Below are 25,409 nucleotides of genomic sequence, written 5' to 3'. Positions count from 1 at the left end.
TGTGAAAATGTCCTCACAAGAGTTTTTAACCCTTTTTTCCCATAGGGCTTTTAATATGCATTAGTTCAGCAGTATATGAATAAGGTCCAAGTCACTAATATGAGAGTAGTTAAGATTGCTAATGTCGCCACAAAGTATTTTAATAATATTTTAAAAGTATTAAAAGTGTAATAAAGTATTTTAATAATAAATAACTTAAAGTATAATAAATAAATAAATTTAATAATAATTAAAATCCATAATTTGCTCAGTCCTGCGTATGGCCACCCTCATCTCAGCTGCACTTGTTTTATTGTGTCATATGTGTAGCAGCTGGTACTTTAGCAGTAAAGGACATGGACCTTGTCACCTTAGGTTGGTAGTTCCAGCCCAACTCGGCACTCTTGGTGCAGTGTCCTTGATCAAGGTATGCTGGCCCTTCCTGTTATAAAAATTTGTGTTACACATTTGCAAAGATGCAAACATTTTCCAGTTTATTGGTCTCAGTAGCATGTTCTGTCATCGTAGTTCCTAAAATTTCCCTGGGATTTTGAAGAGGTGTGGTGTATTTTTATTTTCACCCGTTTTCGACAAGTTTTAATTTTAACGTAGTTTGGTGATGATGGAAAAGACAAAGATGTCTTATACTTGGACGTCCTAAACAATGGATGTCCTGCCCATGGTGTACCCTACCTTGTGCGCTCTGATTCTGCACTGGACAAGTGGTTATCGATGTTTTTACAGAACCAAAGCTGTGACTAAACCAAGCAGTGTCTTTTGCTGATTGTGGTTTTGGAGTTAGACTTCTGAATTGTGTTTGTAAGTTGAGGAGCTAGTGTACTTACCCTGAAGTGCTTCTGTACAGTCTAACTTGCACACCATTACTACTCAAACCATGTCAAAAATGCATTTTGCAGCCGTAAAACAGATCATAAACTTAAAAATTCCACTTCGGACCCAGTGAAGGCCTCCCTCGCGTAGTACACATAATTTGTTCCCGAAAATCTGTTCGTAAGGTGAATTGTCATAAAACAAACTTTTAAAGGATGAAATGCCATCCTGAGCCATAAATAGTTCACGCGTTTTTCGATGAAACGTACAAAATTTCCACCTATTCAACACATACAAAGTTTAATTCAAAGCAAAGTCCAAAATATCAAAACTATTCTGGATAAACATAATTTTTTTTGTATCCCTTTTCCCCCTTCCCAGTAATCTTCTTTTTTCTGTTTTTCCTCTTAGTTTCATCCTGTTGTTAAATTGTTGCATTTTTAAAAATAATTTTATTATTTTCATTTATTATGTGCTTTTATTGTAAGTTTTTAAATGTTGGTATTTATTGTAAACTGCTTTAGAGTTGTAATTTGCGAAATTGTTTTTAAAAAAGATATATACAATACAGATTACTAGTGCCTTCCTAAAAACAACATTCTCATAATACTTAATATTGCTGTACTCATAACTTCATGAATTACTTTTAATGCTTGTAACTGCTCACTCCTGAGCTATTTCTAAAGTATCACTGTAGTTTTTAGCTGTGATATTTCCTTTCAACATAATTGAAATACATATATGACATATGTTTCATCACTTCCAGTTTTAAACTGATAGGTAAGGCTTTCCTTTGCCTTTTTGCATTTTCAGCTTCTTCCAGCAATTTCTGTAAAACTTTTTGTGTTAGGTCTCGTTATTATGATATACAGTATAGATAATGGTTTAACACTGACTCAGGGTGACAGAATTTCTACAAAACAAATGAGAAGGGCAGGAGAAGTTGTGCATCGTGGGGATCTGCTTGTCTTGCGGGGTTCCTGATGTCACCAAAGCTTGCATCTTGAATGGAAATTTCTGTTCTCGGGAGGCGTTTCTCCTGATCATGGGAGTTCCTCTAATATAAGCTCTTGTTATGCAGGGGAACACTACTGTCCTAAGTTCAGCGGTGGGGGGGACTAAACTCAGGTGCCAGACATTTTTGTTTTTTTCGGTGCTTCAGCATTACAAAAACAAGGACAAATGTCTGCTGTGCTCTCCAAAGGGAGTTTGGGTGCGATAGGAGCTCGCTGGCATACGCAGTGTGTGTGAGCTGTCAGTAGTGGTACAGCATGTGTTGTCACCTGGCATGACCTTCATTGTGTATCCTAGTTTTTTCTCCATGGCAACAGCAGATTATTGCTCTGACTTCTACTGTTACTGTTATCTTGTCTCTTTGGATTTTGTGTGTGTCACATGTCACATGAGTATTGTTTCTGTCACCCTTATTGCGTTTATGCGAAGCTATTGTGATCTGTGTGGGATGTACTTTGTTAGCATGGTAATATGGGATGAACATGGTAAAAAAGATGCAATTTTAATGTTATTTCTGTGCCTTGTACATGAGTTGCCTTTTTAAATGTGCAGTAGTCATCCTACATGCCTGTAGTTGTGTAGATCCATGTGGTGCTTTACCCTGGTGTTGATATCCTGTCTGGTGTTTGGTGGCGATCATAGTTCCTGTGATTAGATGAGCATGTTGGTGCTTCCAGTAGTTGTGGTCGTCCGGATTAGAAGTCCGCTCGGAAACTTGATGGGTTTTGCCTGAGCTCTCAAGTTTTTCCCTGAAGCATTGCAAGTATGGTGTGTGTGTGTGTGTTTGTTATCCTGTTCCCTAAGGGCACATTTTTATGAAGAAAATGTCCCCAAGTGTGTAATAAAATCCTGAAAAAGACATTGTACACCCCCACAGCCCCAGAAAAAGGCTTTAAAGTTCGTAATCTTAAAAAAAAAAAAAAAATGCAGAAGCTTTTTTTTTTTTTTTAAAAAAAAAAAAACATACTCATGTTTTCACATTTCTTTGAGGAGTCAAAGGAGCTCCTATAAAGATTTGACATCGTGTGTGTGTGCGCGCGCGTGTGCTAGTAGACGTCCCATATGCATGTGCAAGCACATGTAGGCGTGGCAGTAGGTGTGTACTCTGTGCGTTGCTATGGCAACGCGACCGCAAACCCAGACGTGTGCCGTGCGCTGCGTTGACACTGACGCTGTGTGCTCTGATTGTCTCCGAGGGTTCCGAGCGAAGGCGAGGCCAGTGGCCGGACAGACTCCGTCAGGTGAGAGGCCACGCCCTGACACTCAACCCGCTGTCCCATCGTTTCACATCCCACGTCCGCACGGCCCCCCTCTCCAGGCCGATGACTCGCCGGGATGAAGCTCCACAACGGGCTTGGGAAGCGGGGGCATCGCAGACGCAGTGCTGGGCTGGACGCTTGAGCTCCACTCTCATGTGTTGATCGTAACGGGGAAACACAAGTCAAAGGCCTCCAGACGAGGACCGAGAACGTCCGCCTGGTTTCAGTTTGCAGCCGACCAAACTGCGGTCTTTCACTGCACTTCAACTAGACTGATCGGATTTACCTGGGGGGTTTCCATGCTTGAACAGGGACTGTGGAGTATTAGAGAGCCCTCCCATGCAGCGTGCACACTGCACCCACACTAGCAACTGGCACCTTCACACCAAGGGATTGTGGGATTGCAGAATTTTAGGAGCGTGTGAACGTATTAATTCTAGCATCAGCAGTGCGTGTCAATGGAATTACACATACGTCATAAACAGCTGCCTACTGCTCCATTGACTTATGTTGATGTTGGGACCCGGGTGTGTTTCAGAGACCCTCTTTGTACGCCTGTGTGTTGGTGTGCCGCTCTCTCCGCGTTGCATGTGTGAATGGTAGTATGACCCATGCTGATGGGATGTAAAAGTGAACTTGTGTTTATGTTTCTTGTGGAAGGCTTACATCTTGGCGCTGCCCCATTTTCATTAGCAAGCGGAAGAAGAAAATAGAGTGAATAATCAGGGCTTCATTTCACACACGCGGAGCTCCAATACTCTGGACACGTTAAGCCGTAGAACTTAGAGATATGTATACAGTATATTTTTATTACGTTTTCTTTTTTCTCATTGCGGGAAGCAGCAGTGGCTTTTTGAAGTTATTTAAAGACACTATTAAAAAGCACTTCATGACTTTGATTTGTGCATTTACTGGGTTTGGGTGAACTGGTGTCATGTCTCCGCTTGTAGAATAATGGAACATGTCGAACCTCAGATCTATTTCAGTCCTCATGGATTACCCATGCGCTTATGGTCTTTGCTTGGTTTGAATCATATTTTCGTTCCTTTATAACATCGCGCAACATGCATGTCTTCCAGACGGCTTTTATTTTTTTAAATTTTGTCATTTATTTGAAGCTTTGAATGCCGCTTATTACTTTCCACAGTTACTGCTGTAGTGTGCGCTGGGAGGAACATAACACTCCGTTATGTTGGTACCTCTTTGTGTTCATTATTGCGGCTTTGAAACCCTGTGCAGTTTGTGATGCGTGACATTTGTTGTATGTTTTCCTGTACTGTGTGGAGTAGAGCTTGGGATGGGCTGCAGACTACCAGCAATTCCCTCATCGCGGTCATCAAGCGCCCATAGCCCATGACTGTCTCTCAAGGATGTACGTGTAAGAGGTGGCCCCATGGGATGGCTCTCACCTGTGTCCCGTTACCCCCCGTTCTCAGGAGTGCCTCCGGGGAGTCGAAGGAGGAGGGCCGGGATTCGAAGCCCCGCTCGCTGCGCTTCACGTGGAGCATGAAGACGACCAGCTCCATGGACCCCAACGACATGATGCGCGAGATCCGCAAGGTGCTGGACGCCAACAACTGCGACTACGAGCAGCGCGAGCGCTTCCTGCTCTTCTGCGTTCACGGCGACGGCCACGCCCACGCAGAGAACCTGGTCCAGTGGGAGATGGAGGTGTGCAAGCTGCCGCGCCTCTCGCTCAACGGCGTGCGCTTCAAGCGGATATCGGGCACCTCCATCGCCTTCAAGAACATCGCCTCCAAGATCGCCAACGAGCTCAAGCTTTGAGGCTGACCTGTGGAGGGACACCTCGAGACAGGAGACACCCCACACCCCTCCCGCCCGTGCTTCAGCAGACATCAGGGTTGACCTCCAGGTACAGCCTTTGCATCGAATGTACAGGGTACCGCTATTAGAGACTGCTGTTTGCCCAACGAAGGAAACAAAAGCAGGAAAAGTCATCGCTGTCCACGATTCCCCATCCCACCATGGCACCTCCACACACTTCTTCACCCCCACTGTAGCGCAGGTGATGAAAAGTTAACCCTCACTGCAATAAGGTTTAACATTTCTTATAAATTACTTTTAAAGTTCCGTTCTGTCTGCGGGAGAAGCCCAGTGGGAGGCAGGAAGGACAGCTCTTTTTCCACTTGTACAGGTAAAAGCGTAGAACATACTGCTGAGTTGTACTGTATGTTCATAAGAGTTGTACAATATGAGAATCTTTTAGCGTAACATCTACAGGTATTGTATAGTTGACTTGTGTACAGAAAGTGTATGTCTAGTGTCTGAAGCCATCGCTTTTGAGTTTGAAGTTTTTTCCTGATATTGACACCTGTTAAAATGATAGAAATCCACTCTGTGAATTTTTTTTTAATTGATAAAAACTGAGAATAAAGATTTTGAAATGACTTTTGATGCTTAAAAGAAGGTATTATTTCAATATTGGAGAAATGTTGGATAACAAATACAGTAGTTATTGGAGTCATATGCTTTGATACACCTGGCCTGATCCTTCTTACCTGTGTTGTATTTCACCATCTCCACATTTCATCCTTTGTTTAAAGGAGAAAAATAAAAAACTGAAAGTAGCATCCCATCGGTCATCCTTGGAGCTTTGCAATTGAAATTTTGGCATTCTTCTCCGTTTTTCTCCACCAACCAGTACAAAGGATATTGTGACGTGATGGTCTTAATGCAGTTGCACAATTATCTGTGGATCGCGTGTGTTAAAATTGCTTTGGGAAATTTAAGTCAGACAGTTGTGTAGGACTTCATCCATGAGTTTTTATTAGAGTAGCTCTTGAATTTGCCTTCCAGTGATTGTACAGTTACTTGTTGCAATTTTTTGCTTGTTTGTGCTGGATATTTTTTTTTTTTTTAGCAAACTTATTGTATTTATTCTGTCACATTATGCCTGTAATGTGCTGCTTTGTAATTTTGAGGCATTCATCTGTAAAAGACTAAAAATAGGATTTTTTTGATTTTGTTTAGGTTTATCCCCTTTGCAATTAGTTTATGATTAAAGTATGTAAAGCAACTAGTTTTATGGTACATTTTCACCTTTTAATTAAACATCGGGTTAACTGTGCAATGGCATTTCATGATTAAATACTGTAATACTTGCGTATGGTCCCAAATCCCACATATTAACTGTTAAACAATAGGAAAATGGTTCACATTTGTTTTCTGATTTAGAAAGAGGATTTAAGATATTCAAAAAAAGAAGCTGTGATGATCTTGAGAACCATCATGAAGAGGAGCATTTTGGGTCGGCGGTGGAGGACTGTGCTGTATCGTGACGTGTGATGTAAGTTCCTCCCTGCGAAGGCGCTGCTCCGGAGCGGACATTCATTCTGTTGCCTTAGCTGACAGCGACACGACGGAAGCGGAAGAGGGACACAGTGAGGACATTATTCCCTTTCTGCCCCCCCGACCCCCATCCCCCAATTACCCCGGTGTTCATATGAGGACATTTGATGCCACTCATCTCGATTCAGTCTCACTGGTGCACATTATTAAAACTTGAAGGAGTGTCAAACCAAGTGTGTGATGTCTTTGTTTTCTTTTTTTGGTGGTGGGGGGGGACTAACATCAAGTCATCTTTGGTCTCTTTCATTCATATTGTTTCCTTATACATACTGAAATCAGCACAACACGGCGTTTGGACTTCAGGTATTATGTGGATTAGGCCCGGGAGAGCTGGCACCATAGTGGTTAGAGGTGCTGCTTTTGGATCCAAAGGTTGCAGGTTTGATCCCCACCTCCAGCTGTACTACCCCTGAGCAAGGTACTTATCCTAAAATTACCCAGCTCTATAAATGGGTAAATAATTGTAAGCTTGTGATAATTGTAACCTTAACATTCTAATTTGCTTTGGAGAAAAGTGTCAGCTAAATGAATGTAAATGTTTGGTTTGTCTTTAGAGTATATAAAGGAATATGTTTTCCCAGAATTCCAAAATACATAGTCTGTACAGTGACTTACGATCTTTTAAACACGACTGGGACCAGACGTCTCTGTAACCGTATTTGATCGTAACTCCAAAGTCACTTTTACCATTAAGTCTCAATCAATAAAAGAAGCGGCCCTCCATTTATTCAGAGATTAGGTTCTGTGAATCAGATAAAAGTTGTAATAAATTAAGAACAGTGTCACACTTTATGATTCATCCACGATCAATAACTGCCTGTCCCATGGCAGGCTGCGGTGTGGATCTAGCACCATCGTATTGTGCATTGGGCAGGCTACACCCTGGACGGGACACCTGTCCATCACAGTGTAATACATTTCACTGATGTGACACTAAATTAAAATGAATTTATAAGTCCCAAAAGAACCCTGGCCACCTTCAACATTCTTCAATTAAGCCTACATCCACTATCAAAAAGTTTCATAATACACATGTCCTTCAGTTTGGGTAAGATTCTGTAAAAATTATAGGTATAGCATAAATATGGCTTAATAGTAGCTTGAGCAGCCTCCTGTTTGTCATGCTGAAATAACTTAAAAAATAAGCAGGTGAGGTGACACTTGCTATTAAATTAAAATGGCGCTTTTCCTACCCGCGCTCAGTTTGGTCCGTCTTGCTTGCCGTAGGTCACATTTACCGGAAGTAGAACCTGGAGGCCATAGAGTGGAATTGTGGGAAAGTGTGGGAGTGAGTGTGACCGGTTTTCACTGGAAAGCACAGCAACAACGGCTGCATTTGCTCAGTTCTCTGGAATATAAAAGGTAATTTGCGATGTTGACATTAATTTCAGTTCCATCCATGTCATCGTCACGTAGCATTATTAGGCACAGCTGTCAAACCAAGTAGCTACAGAAGACAGGAGAGGTTTCGCGGTTTAAGATATGACATCTGGAAACCAGCAGTACTAGTATGATACTATGAGCTCGCATCACTCACTGCACTGCACTGCAGTGCTGTTGTGACCTCTTTGAACTTTGCGTTTGAATTGCAGGCAGGAGAATTCGTGTCACCTTCTTTGGGCGTAACCCACCGACAGAGGCGGCCGCGTGAGTGAGTCGCCGAGCGCAGCGCTGCGCCGCGCCTGCGGGGATGTTCCTCACGCTGGCGCTCTTCCGGAAGGGCATTCCGGGCAAGCAGTGGATCGGGAAGTACCGGCGCCCGCGCCACGTCACGTGGCAGATGAAGCGCAACGTGGTCGCGCGCCTCGAGCTCGAGGCCGAGAACGAGTACTGGCTGAGTCGGCCGTTCATGAGCGCGGAGCAAGAGCGCGGCCACGCGGCCGAGCGGCGCCTGCGCAACTGGCTGCAGCTGAAGGAGTCGAAGGCGAGCAAAATGCCCGAGCACAGGTTCATCGCGGAGCACCTGGCGCACCTGAACACCACCAAGAACTGGTCCAGCCAGTGAGCGAGAGAGCGAGCGAACGAGTGGTCGGGCGACCGGCCCTCCAGTCAGTGTCTCGCACGCAGGGGTTCTGGAAACGTCCGATTACCCATCATATGCAAATACAGCCGTGAGCCGCTCCCGACTTTTCACACGTGTTTGTTTTCCCTAACTCACCTTAACTTAAGACTTAATCGAAGCAAACTGCCTGGAAAGCGGATTCTTTTTGAGCGTGAACCGCATCCCTGTTATGTTCAGGTGGACGGATATCTGTGTGTGGTTTTTTTTTCCCCCCCCCCCGTAAAATAAACCCGGAAAAGCTTATTAGTCTGAAATCTTTGTCGCAGTGGTCTGATTTCTCTGAGTCACCGCCTTTTCTACTTCGACAACACTTAAATATTTAAGTAATCTTTGTCACTAATGACGGCGCTTAGCCTCGTCACGTGCACACAGACGCGCACTTTCTGAGTAGGAGCCATGGCGTTAACGGTGGATCCTCTTCATGTTGCTGGTTTCCTCCATCCACCTCTGTTTACTCTGCTTCACTCCTTAGTTTCGACAAACGGTGAAGTTTATTGTTGTGTGCTGCATACAAAACGAAACGTTCGTGTATTATTGTATGTGTGGGGGGTGCGGTGGCGCAGTGGGTTGGACCGCAGTCCTACTCTCCGGTGGGTCTGGGGTTCGAGTCCCGTTTGGGGTGCCTTGTGACGGACTGGCGTCCCGTCCTGGGTGTGTCCCCTTCCCCCTCCGGCCTTACGCCCTGTGTTGCCGGGTAGGCTCCGGTTCCCCGTGACCCCGTAAGGGACAAGCGGTTCTGAAGATGTGTGTGTGTGTGATTTAGTGCCCCAAACTGTCTTCTCAAAGTATCCACCAGATGGCGACAAAAAACGGATTAATTTAACACGCTGGTAGACGTTGTCTCACTTTTTTTTTTTTTTTTTTTTTTTTTTTAGCAGAAGCCTTGCATTTTACATTTTATTTTATTTTTGCAGACACGATTAGCAAAGGAAGCAAGCGTTTTAAGTAAATTCACTGGGGAAATACCTTTAGAACCTTATCAAAGCACATCTTGTTGAATAGATGCTGATAGGACACTTAGTTCACCTAGTGGAGATAAGCAGGGATTCAAATTGGAAATACAAGTTCTAGAGAAGATGAGTTCATTTCACCACAGCGGAGCCAAAACCAAGAACCTACAGACATTTGATAATGGGCCCCCTGGTGAGTGGGACAAACTAGTCAGAGGGGGGGGAGGAATGCAACACTCTTTCTGTGGTGTAAGGAAAGACCAAGTGCTGCAAGTTTCTGGTCCTAGGGCCGTTTTGCAGGTTGTAACCAGAGTTTTGAACTTGATACAGGTAGCTATAGGAAGCCAATGGAAGGGAAGAGACTGGAGTTTTGCTGAACAGAAAGTACTTGACTCTTATCTTGAATCTCTTGCATATACAGTATTACGGTTATAAATTACTCTTTTACTCATTTTAATTTTACTCCACATTTCTTGCACATTTTTAGATCTACAGAAAGTCAGCTGGTGGGGAGGTGGTAGGATAAGTCCCCTTAAACCCACATTGTGACCTTAAATTCGTGTGGGTTTCAGTGATTTACGCTGACCCTCATACAGATGGGTATGTATAGAAGTCAGGCCACAGCAAACTATTACTCTGTTACAGTAATACAAAGGAGTTAATTTTTTTGCAAGTTGTGTTACTGGAATTTAAAAAATTATTGAGGAAAATTGAGGTTTATGTCCTGTATGAACAGGACTGTGCAGCTAATTGGTTTCTAAATCAATACCTGTGGTGGTTCACAAACAAGGCTGACTAGAAAACGGCAGCACTTCAATGGCCTTTTGATTCCGATACCATCCCTGTGTTGCGCGCGCTCACTTCCGTAAAACAGCATTGTTTTGACATTTCAACGGAGGGCGAAACACATGAAATGCTGCAGCATGCTGAGGGGCTGCAGAGATCTCTTTGATCCCTGCTAATGTCAGCTGTGGCTCAGCGGCTTTGCTTTCCGCTTCAATTAGACTCTGTTATTGTGTGACTAGTAAGTGTGAAATTGTTATCGCCACCATCTGTGTTTTTGGAAAAATGGACAAACGTGGTTTCCTGTCCCGAGGAACAGTTACTTTATAAATTAAAGTATATATTTGTATGCACTCCGTGACATAGATGCTCCCTTAAGTATACCATAACTGACAAAAGATATCAGTGTTTGCCCTGGTGTGACCTTAAGCATTGTGGTTACCCCTGCATTGACTTTATGCTGCCCATTTGCCTTCGACCTCCCCTTTCCTGAAGGAATATCGATTTATCTAAGGCGGCTCTCTCCTGTGTCACGACTGCTCTCGTCCCACTAATGAATGCGGCTTTCAGATGACTTTGAAACCCTGCCTTAGATTGTGGCTGGAGAGATCAGGTCGATAGTTTTATCAGAAATGCAGGGGAAATAATTACGTGGATGTGCGCCTCGGCCGCTGCACTCTGCACTTGAGGTGCAGTTCCCCTCCCCGCCACTAGATGCCGCTAAAACGCTGCGGAATTGTCAGAGGCGTGGACTCGAGCGCCGATCGGTACCCGGGCGGAGGGCGATGTGAGAGGAGTCCAGGGGCTCCGTCGCTGCACTTCGCTCTCAACAGGGGGAGCATCGTGTGAGACGCCGTGAGCAGATCGCTCAGCCTAATCTCAGTTCCAGCGTTGACCATGAAGACGGAGGAGCAGCCGCATCAGGACCAGTCGCACCGGGAGCAGAGGAGAGGGGGAGCCGCGCGCAGCTGCGGCATCTTCGCACCTTGAACCGAGCGCACCTGCGGAGTACTGCGAAGGAGAGGAGAGGAGAGGGCATGGCGGGCGGGCGGAGGGGACTGGTGGCCCCACAGAACACTTTCCTGGAGAACATCGTGAGGCGCTCGAACGGTGAGGGATGAGCGCGGTGATGACGGCGGGAAACTTTGGCCAGGGGGCTCTGGGGCTCGGTGGGGGAGCTGCGGGGAGCGAGAGCGCGAGGATGCGCAGAGACGAGGTGTGGGAGAAACACAATCAATAATGAAACAGACTCGTGGCCAGATATCCGGAACAGGTTCGACGGAGAGCTTTTAATATGCGGCAAATCATGATTTTTTTTTTTACGCGTGTTTTCGCGAGACAAAAGTTATGCGACCAAATAAATAAAGGCACGACTTGCGCAGTACAGGTGCGTGACCACAACTTACTCTGGTCTCCTGGTGTAAATTCACGCACGGGCTTCTTCTTCGTTTCACGCGTACAAACCGGTACCGCTTTGATGCTGCCGTGCCGCGCAGAACTTGCAGATGTATGAAAAATAGCTTTAAATTGTCAAATCATATTGCTTGATCAATCGTATTGTAATAAAAGAAAAAAACAACTAAAAACAACAGCTCCGAAGAACCAGTGGCGGTGTAATTTACGGTATTATTAGTCTGATAATAGAAATCAGCTGTCACATTTGTAACATTTCAAAGGAGTTTAGAAAAATCTTTCTCTCGTGGTTTTACTTGTTACACTGTTTTCCTGTGGAATTACTTGATAGCTCGTTTACATTTTGTATCATTCACCTATTACCTATTGATAACCTGTAGGAAAAGGACCAATCAGTGCCCCCCCCCCCCAGCAGGTGTATTACTGCCCTCTTACCTGTTGGTAATGTAATTACCATACCTGATTGTTGCAATATTGGAAGGCAGGTCAATTAAGAGTGACTTTCAAAGGAATGACAATGAGACACTGCAGTGTTGTTATTAATGCAGTGGATATTAATATTGATATCATAATTTGTGTCAATGTAGTCACTTTGAATGATGGTTATAATTACTTATTTTGCACAAAATACCCTGCAGAAGGTAGAATAGTGGTTGGAGGTGTTGCCTCTGGACTCAGAATGCACCTCCTGCTGTAGTACCCTTGAGCAAGGTACTTACCCTAAATAAAAACAGTTACCCTGCTCTTTAAATAGGCAAATAATTGTAAGTAGATTAATGTGTTTCGGTGCTTTGGAGAAAAGTTATACATGAATCAATAGAAATATAACAGATCCTAAGAATTCTGGCCCTTTACAATTGCTGCGTATATAACCTGCTATTGTTTTATTCACCACTACTAGTTCTATAGAAAACTTTTTAAAAGCTTCCCTTAGTGTTTTGCATTTAAGCAACATACCATTAAACTTTTTTTTTTTTTTGTTCTGCACTGCAAAGTATTGCAGGAATTTTTAATGGGCAAAGGCAACGTTTTAAATTTATTTTTCGAAGTGCCTCTATAACATCAGTTCACTAATGCATTTTAGATGTGTTTCAGACATTTCGTTTTGTTTTTATTTATTTTTTTTTTGCTGGTGCTCTTTTTATTCATGCCCTTTACATCACTCTTAATATCGGTCATGATAAAGTACATCCAGAAAGGCCCTTTTAGTAAACACATTTTACATGCTCTTTGTTATCAGTTCCCTGTACACATGAACATTAATTTCAGACTTCCAAACATTGTTTGATGAGTAAGAGGTCCGCATTAAAGTATTTTCTTCTCATCCCAAACGTAGGCACCGCTGTGCTCTTCATCTTGTGTATCAGCTAATTGCTCAGCGCCTACACAGGCGTCGGGAGAAGCCCGAATTAATTCGTTTGTTCCAAGGTCATAATTTATCAATTACTCAGAATACACAAGGGAGGTGGATGTTTCTGCGCTTGGTCTTTTACAGGCTGCTGTGAAGTTATATCGTATATTGAAATTTTCTACTGACCAGAGGGCAATTCCAAATCGGCGTACGTTAAAACTGATGAGCAGTTGTTTTGTGCAGCGTTGCTTATTGCCTTAACCATTTTTCTTCTTAACTTTTCAGTTTGGACATTATCACATAGGCAGACAGGTACACACAATATTCTAACATTTCTATTTTTTTTTTCTACATTCCCCCTCCACTGCAGTTACTTGGTTAATGTTCTATACCAATTACTTTGTTAATTTGCAAAGTGTTTTCTGAAGGTTTTCATAGCAAGTCTGGAGTTGATATCACCATTTATACCCGCAACATTTCTACTGCCTCTTTCCAGAGCGGCTTACTGTAGTAAAAAGTGAAGCTTTCAGTAAAAGTAACCGTTCAAAGTTAAATGTTAAAAGGTACCAACTGTATACGATGGGACCTGCAATATTCTTTATCTGTTAGTTTGCAAGATGCTTAACCACTGTAAAATAACAAATGTTGGCATGGAACTTCCTGTGTTGTTTGTCCCAGTAGTTGTTGTTGTCTTTGTTTACATGTAGAAACCCCTTTAGTTTGGTATTTCACTGGGTGACGTCTCCCTGTTCCCCAAAATCCCCCCTCCTCTTTTTAATGTTACTCATGTAAAGTATATTCTATTGTTTTTCAAACCCTGTCCATTTCTTTGGTCCCTTTTAAAAGCCTTTATGTTCATCTCATGAGTGTTTAATATCTTTGATGTATTAAAAAAAATGTACAAGTGCAGCAACAACTTTGACACTGAAATGAATTTCCTTCGTGCTGCATTGTGACATTTACATTTATTCATTTAGCAGATGCTTTTTTCTGAGAACAATACAAAGTGCATCACATCAACAGACGGAGAGAGTCGGATGCAGACACGCGATTCTAGAGTACAGTTAATTTTTCACATTCCACCATGTGAACCAGTGCACATCACACGAGTAGCTGCATATGGGGAGTCTTTTTTTTAAATTATTGTTAAATACATAGCCTGGTACACGTTTATGGAATCTGTAGGGGATCAGGGGAGAAGTGAGTCCGAGAAAGGTGAGTTCTGAGGCCCTTCTTAAATGTAGAGAGGGATTCAGCAGTTCTGAGTGACAGAGGGAGCATAACCAAAAATCTCTGTGGCTTTTTTGGTCAAAACCTTTTGGGTTTGGACCTCTTGTGTGTGTATGTGTGTAGGCAGAGGTGGAGGAGCATATCGAACGAGTAGCTGCGTTAAGGCTTTTCCATAAGGAATATATGTCAGTTCACCAATGGCATCATTGTAAGGAACAGGAGTCAAATGGAGCTGTAGCATTCTCAGTGTTGGGAGTTTTGGACTGAAGGGTGACAGTTTCAAAAAGTCTCAGTGCTGAGATCAGATGCAGGTCTTACCCTAACAGCGATACTACAGCCAGGGGTTGACAGCCCTACCTGTCCAACTCTGTTTTTTGCCCTGTGACATTACTTTGGTGGTGCTTGAGCTCATGACTTCTATGGCCAGCACACTGAGCCATCAGTTTAACAGTTCTCAGTTATACATTGAAGAACACCTTGACACCAAGTGCACATTACATACCCTGCCATTCCGGAACAAGGAGCAACATCCAGGCTTGTAATATGGTAATAATAAGGAATTTATTTTTCTAGCCATATGAAGTACCAGTGTAGAAACAGTTTACATAGAGACTTCTTTGATTGTAGCTCTAAAAATATTTTACACATCATACAACACTTATATGGACTGGCTGACTCATTATGGAACCCCCCCCAAATTACTTGTAAACCCCAGCTCAGTCTCATGCCTTTCTTATTATAGTGTGGTTATGTAACATCTAGGTATTATTTCTTCATTGCTCCTGTCAAGTGAAAGCCAGAGAGTAGTCAAAGGGAGGGTTTTGAATACAGTAAATCTGTTTTTCCCTTGTTATTCCCATGTTTTTGCTTCCTCTTGATAGTTCGTGTGTCCTCCTGTGTTACCTAAACCATGTGTCAGTTAAACAAGCGAGAAATAGCATGCTGCCCCTTGTCATTAAGTACAGTATGCATTTGCACACATCATCCCGAGCTTGTCACCCAGCATAATCCATATTATTATAGATGTATGAGAGATTTTTTGCACTTATTGGACTTTTGTTGTTCAGAAGAGAGTGTCTGTCAGTCTTGAAGTAAGATCGAAGTAAGATCCTGTCATGAGATGACATGTCTTAAGAAGCAGGGCTGTGAATTCCATGTTTACTCAGAGGAACACGCACGATTACGGTGTGTTTCCACTTCACACCTTCAAGTCGATGTTCAAGAGGTCAGTGTGTGAAGGTGCACGTTTCTGTCTACACTTGAACGCTTTCCACAAAGAAGCTTTTCCTTGTGCCATAACCATGCCCCTTGTAGAGCTTCAATCCATCTGTGTGTGCAGCTCCAGGGACAGGAGTTGTAGATGACCCTCTGTTTTGTCTCCCCTCGGCAGACACCAATTTCGTTTTGGGGAATGCCCAGATTGTGGACTGGCCCATCGTATACAGCAACGATGGGTTCTGCAAGCTCTCCGGCTACCACCGGGCCGAGGTCATGCAGAAGAGCAGCACGTGCAGGTATCGCCCACCTACTTCTTGTTTCCGATGTCACGTTTCCTGTAGGACGGGGCTTCAAAACCTCGGATGGCCCCGGCTAGTTTGGGCTGCTACGTGTAAAACTGTGGGACTGACCTCCAAAAGCGTTTTTGGGATGCAGCAGAAGATCTTATGCACTGGTCACAATAATCATTTTGGATGAGTTGCCCTGCCATGCTGGGATGAGCAAGACCCAAAGAAACTCTTTGTAAAGCCGTCTTGATATTTTTAATGTTTCGACGCTGCGCGTTCAGAGGGGACGGTCATAAGACAAGCAGCCTATTGATTTGGCCTTGTGCGTGTTGGCAAAAAGACCTTCGGCTCAAGTGTCACTGAGCAGGTCGTGCCGCGAGGATCTTCTCTGACCTGCACCATCGATCGATGCGTTTCCCTGCAATTTATGCGTTTTCACTATTTGGGCAGAAGTGATTTGACCAATTGACGAGACGGGTCATTTCTATGGTGTTCTGTCCCATGAGATCTGTGGTATTTTGCTTTTTACGGTGCCGCGACTCATTCTCTTCAGACAGACCTCCAAATTAAGCAGATGCGATGGCTCTGATGCATTCCGTTCCTGTCGGGGCGAAACTGAGTCAATCTAGGAGTTATCGAGGACCACGGAGTCCTCGCGGTGCCGAGCTCGGAGCCCGACTCTCATTATACTACCCAGCTTCATAGAGCTCCACTTTTCATCATTATCGTTACTCAGCTGTTTGCAGAATCTCAAGCGGTATTTTTAGATTTGTTGCAACTTTGTGTTCTTTATGATAATAGGTTTCGCGTTGGTTGATTTCCATAGCATCTCGGGTGGGGGAAAAAAAAAGCCGGCAAACGGTGACGTTTCCAATGGGACGACATCAAAGCGCACGATCGAACCGGTGGTCCCAGAGCGACCCGTAGCGTTAGCTTCCTGCCTCTGCCGTCACTGCCTTTCATCAGCGTAATGAGCTGCTGCGCTGCCATTATGAAATCTCAGCCTGTCAACCCGCCATTAGGGCTCCCGGATTGTGACTTGCGAGCTGTGGATTGCGGTTCTGGTGGTCGGTCGTCCATAGAACTGTCTCTAGGAGTATTGTCGCTCAAACAGAGGGCTTCTGGGAATTTCGGTGGAGCTTCTAAATCCTGAGTTTCGGAGGTTGTGTTTGCCCACTTTTCAGCATTTTCTAAACCACTAACAACCTCTCTGTGCAGAGACTGTTAGAAAAAAAAAAAATTGGGTTGAGTGTTTAGGCAGACTGAGAACCTGCCAGAACCAGGAACCTCCTAGTGAAACTCTATCCATCCATCCATCCATTCATCATCAATATTCATATGTTCAATGAAGGGTCGTGGTGCTCCAGAGCCTATCCTGGAAACAAAGAGCAGTCACAAACACACTCATTCAGTCACAGCTACAGTCACCAGTTCACCTGAAACACATGTTTTTTGGCTGTGGCAGGAAACTAGGGCGTCTGGTAACTGCTTACAGACAGGATTCAAAGTTGACCGAGTTGGTTTCATGTTTGAACTCGCAGCCCAGGAGCTGTGAGGCACAAGAATTATTTACTGCACCTCCATGCTGCCTATTATTATCATCATCAATAACCATTATTAACAGACAAATTTGTCCAATGCAATTTAGGCTTGTATAATAAACTATTGACAATTACCTTTTCATACAGCTGGGTAATTTTTACTGTAGCATTTTAGAGTAAATACCTTGATCAGGGGGACTACGGTTGGAGATGGGATTCAAACAAAGATGTTTTGCCTGCAAAGTGACCTCTCTAAACGCTACGCCACCTGCTGCTTGTACAGCGATTGCTGTATAGAAAGCTGAGTTCTGGGGTCAGTAAATCTTCCATGCAGTGGCACTGGGACGGTGTTACACTCTGATCTTCTATTCTTGGTCAAAGCCTCGTTCGGAGGAGACGTTAATGTGCTTCTCGATGGCTCTTGCAGGCAATCAACGAGGAGAAGGGCTTTTGTTGTCCACACTGCTCCGGTGATTAATGCATACGAAGGCAGACTCGGGGTGCAAGGAACAAGTGAGCGTGCAAGTGCATGGCAACGGTGGCCTCGAGGCCGTGGGAGATGAGCCCTCGCACCTTCACATCCCACGTTCTCGGTGGAAAGTCCTTGGCCTGCTCGCCCGCTGGAGCAAAGCTATGATTTTAATTTGATGTATCCTCCCAAAAATATGCACACGCTAAGGCTGTGACGATCCCTTAATAATATCCTTCACTCTGAGATTAGACTCAGAAGTGTCTCTCGCACATCCAAATGCCCTTTTGGTGGGCGTTGTTGGGTTTAATCAGTGATTGCAGATTTCGTCTCCATCGAGATAAATCGGTTCGTTTTGTCGCAGACAAAATGGGCGTCTGGCGTTGACAGCAAGTCCTTGGTGCCCAGGTGCACTGACCCTGGGTCTCTTCTGCTCTGTGGAGATGATGGTTGGGAAGCTGGAGTAGATGTGGTGGACTGGAGCTCTTACTCACCTGCTGCTTTCAGGCACAATCTGATCGGTTAGAATGCAGAGCTGATTTGCATAATGAGTGTCAGGCCACGGCTCAGATTTTTTTTTCTCAATCAATTTTTGAATACCTCTAAACCATCCCGCTGCAAACTTTCTAACAGTATTCTTTCTAAAGTATGTGTGTGCAGCTTGACTCTGTCATCTCCAAACTGCTGTCGCCCTTACCTGCTGTATCTTTGAAACAAAGGTGTGTGAGAGATCCAGGAGGGATCATTATCCTAAGCGGTTTGATAAACAAGCGGCACAAAGGCAGGAGCTCCACCGGAGACCCAGAAATGGGGAAAGCACGCGGATGGAGCTGATGCAACGCCTCTGCGTTTTGTGCAAACGTTCCGACACGTGTCGCGCTGCTGATGATCAACCCCTCTCTCTGGTTTTCTGAACTCTGCACATGCTTTCTACTTGCTGCGGTCATGTTTACGAAGGAGCGATGCTACCGAGCGCTTCTGCGTTGTTTTGCAGCTTCATGTACGGGGAGCTTACGGACAAGGAGACGACCGAGAAAGTACGGCTAACCTTTGAAAACTATGAGATGAACTCTTTTGAAATTCTCATGTACAAGAAGAACCGTAAGTAGCTCTTAGGGAGCTCTGTGCAAAATGTTCCACAGTCGCTCTTATTACTCTGCGAGTGGAAGCCAACATTTCTAAAAGCATTTTAAACTCTGGCTGTAAGATCTTTTTTTCCTTGCTTAAATTTCAAAAGATGCTTATGTCCTAAAAAATGTTAAATTCGTCTATCGAGCAAAGTAAGGCCCGTTAAAGTGGCAAAAGGAGACTGATATGACCCTGTCTTGACTACGTTGCAGGGACCCCGGTGTGGTTTTTTGTCAAGATCGCTCCCATTCGAAACGAACAGGACAAGGTGGTGCTGTTTCTGTGCACCTTCAGCGACATCACAGCGTTCAAACAGCCAATTGAAGACGATTCTTCCAAAGGTGGGCATGGCCCGTGGGGGTCTCTGTTTAGCACAGCCTGAATTACCTTCTGCAGGATCCTAAGCGCAGCTTTCATTTTACTTGGAAGCTTTATGTTGTATACATGTTGTTACGTTGGTGATTTCATCAATAGCTTCAAACAGGAAATAGCTCTTGAAAAAGTTTCCTACATACCAACACGGCCTCTTGGTCTTTCCCCAGGCTGGGGGAAGTTTGCCCGTTTAACCCGTGCTTTGACCAGCAGCCGAGGTGTCTTACAGCAGCTGCAACCTACCGTCCACAAGGGAGAGAACGTGCACAAGCACTCCCGCCTGGCTGAGGTAGGAGATCGGGTCCTGGAAAAGGTAGACGGTTCATGGACATGAACATACACACGTGGCAGGTGGAGGAGGAGATGTACTCGCACACCCTTTTGAATCTTAGACGTTTATCACTCCCAAATGCAGATGAGGTGTTACCATGTTCTATAAAAATGTTTTCCTTTTGGAGCATCTAAAATACTCTGCTCTGCTTAGGTGTTTCCTGATCTTGTTAAAGTTGCAATTACTGTTTTGTGCTGTGACTCTCAACCAAGGATTGCAGTGGGGTCCATATTTTGAGCTGTAGGATTATGGATTCTCCGTCTGATTTACAGTTCCCCATCGGACACAGTGGTGCAAAATAAGTGTTGTTAATGACTGTAATAAACCTTCTAATCAAAGAGTAAAAAGAGAAGATTTGGAGGAACAGCACAAGGTGCTCTAAGGCAAGCATTCATCTTAATGTTGGGGGATTGTACTTTTCCTACAGCAGCTCGATTTTGGGTGCGAATTCCTCGCTGAGCTCTTAAACCCCTCTGTCCCTTTCCGATTCCAGGTGCTGCAGCTGGGCTCTGACATCCTTCCCCAGTATAAGCAGGAGACTCCAAAGACCCCACCTCACATCATCCTCCACTACTGCGCCTTCAAGACCACCTGGGACTGGGTCATCCTCATCCTCACCTTCTACACGGCCATCATGGTGCCCTACAATGTGTCCTTCAAAACCAAGCAGAACAACGTGACCTGGTTGGTGGTGGACAGCATTGTGGATGTCATCTTCCTGGTGGACATCGTGCTCAATTTCCACACCACCTTTGTTGGCCCAGCTGGGGAGGTCATCTCAGACCCCAAGCTCATCCGTATGAACTACCTGAAGACCTGGTTTGTCATCGACCTGCTCTCCTGCCTGCCATATGATGTCATCAATGCCTTTGAAAATGTGGATGAGGTTAGTGGTCCAGCTGATCCTTAGCACGTCCATACCTACTGCCAGTAGTGGCAAATGGATCTTTTTCAAACTGTCCACTTCAGCTCTTTGACTTATTTATTTTTCTTGCTTCAGATGCTAAGACATTGTTTCATTTGGCACGTAGATCTCTTTTTAGAGCCCGCGTCGATAAATGCTCAGATGCAGAGTAATCAGTTTAATACGTGACTCTATCCCCCGTGTGTGCGAATGCATCCCTACGTTTTCCGTTCTCTGAGGCTCCAGCTCATTTACTGCCAGGCTGTTCAGCGAGATAATGGGAAAATGGAATGGAATCACTTCTCTTTCCGCAACATGAAAGTGCTCAACAGCTGAGAATCTCAGCTCTGTCTCTTGTGGAACTGAGCCAGAGAACCAGTGGCCCCTTAAAGTTTTACTGCTGACTTCAGCCAGACCAGGCATTTTGATGTTTTTAAAAATCCTTGGTTATTATTCTCGAAGACTGGTCTTTGTCAACGTTCAGCTCTGAGCAATGCGGGCATGCTGGATTTCTTTGAGGTCTTTGTACGAAAGGCCTGTCCATGGCATGTCTCTAGTGTCGAGCTGCAGCTGATGGGAGGTGGAAAAGCCGTTAAGCCAGTCGTTGGGAAATTGTGCCCGGGTGCGATCCGTTTGTGAACCTTCGCATGGCAAAATGTAGTATGCGGAAGGTTGTAGTCAAATTTTTCCATTATCGACCGCAGGCCAACCCCTCCAAGCCCCTTTTCCCTCCGTACCCAGACGACCGGCTCAGGTTAGGATCTCGGTAGCCCTCGTCTTGCCTGCGTGTGGCCTCGCTGCTGTGGCGGCATTTTTGAAACCCACGATTCTGTCTCGTCCGGGCGAAAACATCCAGTCTAATTGTGTACTGAGGGATACAATTAAAAGCAATTAAATAAGTTCCCAGTGGAGTCCCCAGCATCTAGAACAGCATAAGGCCTTTTACTTGTCAAACACCTCTCAGCTGTTCTTTTTCCCACCGACTCCGTGTTGAGTTTTGCAGTTAGGTCTCGCGACTCGGGCGGCTAGCCATGGGTAGCACTCGCTATACAGCTACATGAAAACAAGCACGCAGACTGGGGTGGCTCAGCTGCTATTGTATTTTACATTTTTTGTGATTCTTATACGTTTCATTTACACGTAGTAAAGCATGTTTGGGACTAAAACAGTAAAGAAAATAACAAATTAACACGTGTTGATAAAATGTCGCTTGTCTGATGACGAAAGCTCTTTTCGACACACTCAACAAGAAGGGCTCTGATTCGTCAGCACCCCACGCTATGCTCTGAGCGAAGGGCCCCGATTTGTCAGTTTATTTGTGGCGCTTTCTGCTGGAAGGGCTCTGATTTGCCAGCACGCTCACGGTAACTCTCCGCAAAGGACTCCGATTGGTCAGGGCACTCGGTGCAGTTTGGGGAAAGCGCTGGGTTTGCTGACTCATGGTGAATTTCTGGATTAGTGCCATCGTTTGCCGAGCAGTTCTGTTTCACGCAGCGGACATACAGCTGAAGGGAATACGTCAACCGTGGCCTTTCAGAGTTAAGAAATAGCAGAATAAAAACTGTAATTAACGTCTAGTTTATGGCACGGCTATCCCAGATAGAGAGAGCGTATCCCCTAGAGCAGAAATGTGCACGATTAGCTATGCAGCCTCGACGAACCCGGAATGCATCGAGGCGGATGCTGCTGTCTTTCTGTTTAATTTACCACATTGATTGAACAACTATTGATCGACAGGGACCGTCAAATGCGAGCGTCTCTTAATTTACTAATTTAACGGAGGCAGTTCCCAGGACTCCCCTTAAAGGCTGGATAGGACCGTGCCACTTTGGTTATTTTTGTAGCGGAAAGATGACTTTTCGTCACCCAGCCGTTTTATCGGAAGAGCATTATCACGAGGAGCACGAATCTGATCGACCCGCATCGCACGGATTGCACAGCGACAAATCTATTATATTCTGACACTCCAAATCTGTATCACTGTGACTGAGCCCAACGTGTGAGGGTGGATTCGTTGGAGGGGATTAATGCATTTCAAATGCACCCCCCCCCCCACCACCACCACCACCTCTTGGCTCACCGGATGGGTCCAACGCAGGGTGACACTGCGGCTCATCCTATTGCAAACCACAGTGGTCCACCGTGTGTAATGGCACATTTTTTTGCTGGGTCCCGTCTGCCCGGTGCACTGAAGAACGCCCTCAGACTGTATAGGAGGACTCAGCGGCAGGGAACCTCTAAGATGAATTTGATACCATTACGGATCCCGGTTTGGCCGGTGAGCCACGGTTTCTCGGGCGCAAGCCAATACCAAGCGCCGCCTCGCTCTTCCGTTAATGAAATTAAAGCGTCATAGAAGAGTGATCTTCCAGCACCCGAGCTGACATTTGCACTGTGGTGCTTTCTGCGAAAAAGCTTGTATAAAATTTCACAATTAAGCATGCCTTTAAATTAATTCACAATTAATCGCGGTTCAGTTCTGAGCCTCAATGAATAGCCTTATGAAAGCCTTTAATGGAGTTAAATGGTTGCGAGGAGTGTATATATAACATGTTGAATACGAGTGCATAAGCTGCAAAGGAGTGTAAAATAATAATCAGTCTTTACAGTACTTTTGTATTTTTTTTTTCCATAATCTTCCTTTAGGGTGGATGGTGACAAACCCAAGCCATACAGTAGCTGTAACAGGTCATTGGGCTTAAGGTTTTAAGAAACTTCTAAAAAATGTATAAAATTCTTTTAAATGCAGCTTTCCGTTTGCTTGAAGACAGATTGTAATTTATTTCGTGGTCCGTGACGTTTATTTCATCACTTGATACTCGGGCTAGTAGTTATGTAGGCCCTGATGTCCAGAGCAATTAAACAAATGTGAGGAACCCGGTTTGTCGTGGAAGCGGTGGAGATGGATCTGTCCGCATAGTAGGTACCTTTATCAACGAGCCTTTGGTTTTGAGTCTCCTGTAAAGTCAAAATGTAAAATGCTAGTTAAAGGAAGCGGTTCTTGTTTTTTCTATCTCAAGAGACTCGGCACCAGACAGACTTCAGTTGCTGGTCAACCAAGTAGTAGAAGGTGACAACTAATGACTTGAACTAATGACTTGAAATGTATTAATATATAAAGATGGAATTTCACTGCAATTCCCAGAATCCTCTTGGTTGTGCGATACTGTGTCCTCGGTGTGGTTTTGTTTGGTGGCGGCTGCAAGGTCCTGGGTCGCGGAGCCTCGGCGGGATTCGCGGGTGCGGCACTAACCCGGTCCGCAGCCCTGTGCGCTCCCCGGGCTCCCTGGCGACGCTCCGCAACTCGAGCGGCGATATCGTCGACGTTGCTTGCGCCAAGAAAAGCAGAACCGCCCACCCGTGCTCCGAAAATAGATGTTAAGGAGCGGTGCTAAGAAATCAAAACTGAACAGAGGCTTTTTTTTTTTAAAAATAGATTTTATGTAATCTCTCGGGTCTTGCAGGAGAAGCAGGTGGGCTCATCCATTATGTCATCGCAAGTAGCAGAACTTCTCCTGTTCTGACCTGAGAATCAAAGCCTTTCTTTTCATTGTTTTGGGACACTGACATAAAACTCCAGCTTTTATTGTGTCCGCATTCTTTCTCTGTAGGTAGCTTAGTTTTTTTGTGCTGACGGTACACTATTCGTCTGCCTTCTTTTTATTGTCACGCCATTTGATTATGATTTTCTTCAGTTAGTGCTTATTTTTTTAATTAATATTTCATTGACTGTTTGTGTTTTATTTGACCATTATGATTTCTTCTTTTTCCTCCTTTGAACCCTTTTCTTTTTGCATGGCTTCCCTTCCTCCTTCTTCTGTTTGTTTGTGGGACGCGAAGAACTGGAACCATCGAGCTGTCACTCAAGTAGGCCTCACAATCTTTGTTCTAAATTCATTCTGCAGTTTGACAGTTTGAAACCATCATTTTGATCTAAAGCTGTTTCATGTTACCATATTAATATAACATACTAATCTAGAGATAATGAAGGACACATAATGGCATTTGCTGCAGTTATGGGTCCTCCACATTCTTTCAATTACAAATATAATGTAATCATATATTTTTCCAATTATGTGTTATATTGTAGTGTACATTGCTCTCTAGTGTGTGTGTGTGTGTGTGTGTGTGTGTGTGTATACCTGATTCAAGTCACTGGAATGGTAACCACGGTGTTGTCTTATAGGCAGCATCTCTCCTAGGAGAAGAAACCATAGATGTTCGTTCGTTAAACTTCAATCTCATTTGCAGATGCTAATTTGTCCTTAATGATCAACAGTCAGAATTGCCTAAATTCCTCCTCATTGCTGACTTTAATGAAAGGAAGAAAGGTTTCTTCTAAATTCCCCACTCTGAGTGCTGATCTCGGATACTGCCTTTCAGATTGCACATACGCCTCCTGTATTGTCCCTCATCCGCAAGAATCTGAAGATGGGGGTGGGGGGAATTGTTTGTCAGTAATTAAATAGCTTTTTCCGATACTGCTGAGGCTTGACAAGAATAGGACCTTCTCTCTCTCCTTCGTGCCAGTAATGGGGAGAGTCTTGGCAACCCGGCCAAGCAGATGAGCCAGTTGTTCAGCGCAGAATTCAGCAGCTAAATTGGAGAGCGGAGTTGACTAATGCAGACACCAGTAAGACATAGGCTAGCCAATGAGGCGTGGAAGAAACGAAGAAATCGGCGTTAGGTTACATTATGAGGTCTGCAGGGTGGTGGTGTGTAGTTTGGAGAGCTTTGGAGATAGACCACGATATCTGATATTAAGTCCAAGTTGTGTGGCTCATACCTTTGCCTTTCCATGCTTTACCTTGCTGCTCGTTCTCAGGAGCTTCTTCCCCTAAACTCCGGTTTGCTGAGTCGGCACCACCTTTTTACAAGTCTGATGGCCATGCCAGCGACTAGTTTATTCACCAAATTC

At 44.5% G+C, this 25,409-nt stretch overlaps 3 protein-coding genes across 6 annotated transcripts in view; all 3 read left to right on the top strand.

Moving 5' to 3' along the window:
* The window catches only part of mark1 (MAP/microtubule affinity-regulating kinase 1), a 54,531-nt gene extending 47,921 nt beyond the window's left edge, over positions 1–6,610 (top strand). For 2 of the 3 annotated variants that reach the window (XM_029251484.1, XM_029251486.1), the window contains exons 17-18: positions 3,021–3,065; positions 4,520–6,610. In XM_029251484.1, coding sequence (XP_029107317.1) covers positions 3,021–3,065; positions 4,520–4,868 — 394 coding nt within the window. In that variant the 3' untranslated portion in view covers positions 4,869–6,610. The remainder of the gene's footprint in view (positions 1–3,020; positions 3,066–4,519) is intronic. The other variant, XM_029251485.1, reaches the window with a different exon arrangement.
* A 1,071-nt stretch (positions 6,611–7,681) lies between these two features.
* mrpl57 (mitochondrial ribosomal protein L57) lies at positions 7,682–8,741 on the top strand. Its single transcript, XM_018740097.2, has 2 exons — positions 7,682–7,814; positions 8,045–8,741. The coding sequence occupies exon 2, from the start codon at positions 8,143–8,145 to the stop codon at positions 8,455–8,457; it is 315 nt and encodes a 104-aa protein (XP_018595613.1). The 5' UTR covers positions 7,682–7,814; positions 8,045–8,142; the 3' UTR covers positions 8,458–8,741.
* Positions 8,742–10,998: 2,257 nt separating this feature from the next.
* kcnh1a (potassium voltage-gated channel, subfamily H (eag-related), member 1a) overlaps positions 10,999–25,409 on the top strand; it is a 62,023-nt gene continuing 47,612 nt past the window's right edge. Inside the window, exons 1-7 of one of the 2 annotated variants that reach the window (XM_018740083.2) lie at positions 10,999–11,357; positions 15,632–15,755; positions 18,751–18,857; positions 19,097–19,225; positions 19,427–19,545; positions 20,081–20,473; positions 24,332–24,358. In XM_018740083.2, coding sequence (XP_018595599.2) covers positions 11,285–11,357; positions 15,632–15,755; positions 18,751–18,857; positions 19,097–19,225; positions 19,427–19,545; positions 20,081–20,473; positions 24,332–24,358 — 972 coding nt within the window. In that variant the 5' untranslated portion in view covers positions 10,999–11,284. The remainder of the gene's footprint in view (positions 11,358–15,631; positions 15,756–18,750; positions 18,858–19,096; positions 19,226–19,426; positions 19,546–20,080; positions 20,474–24,331; positions 24,359–25,409) is intronic. The other variant, XM_018740084.2, reaches the window with a different exon arrangement.

The sequence above is a fragment of the Scleropages formosus genome, chromosome 4 (genome assembly GCF_900964775.1).
Source record: "Scleropages formosus chromosome 4, fSclFor1.1, whole genome shotgun sequence".
In the NCBI taxonomy this organism is placed as follows: Eukaryota; Metazoa; Chordata; class Actinopteri; order Osteoglossiformes; family Osteoglossidae; genus Scleropages; species Scleropages formosus.
The sequence above is the reverse complement of the archived record's forward strand: the minus strand, read 5'-3'. Positions and strand labels throughout refer to the sequence as shown.

Excerpts from the sequence above, each read along its gene's own strand:
- mrpl57 (XM_018740097.2), top strand. The coding sequence starts at position 8,143 with ATGTTCCTCACGCTGGCGCTCTTCCGGAAGGGCATTCCGGGCAAGCAG.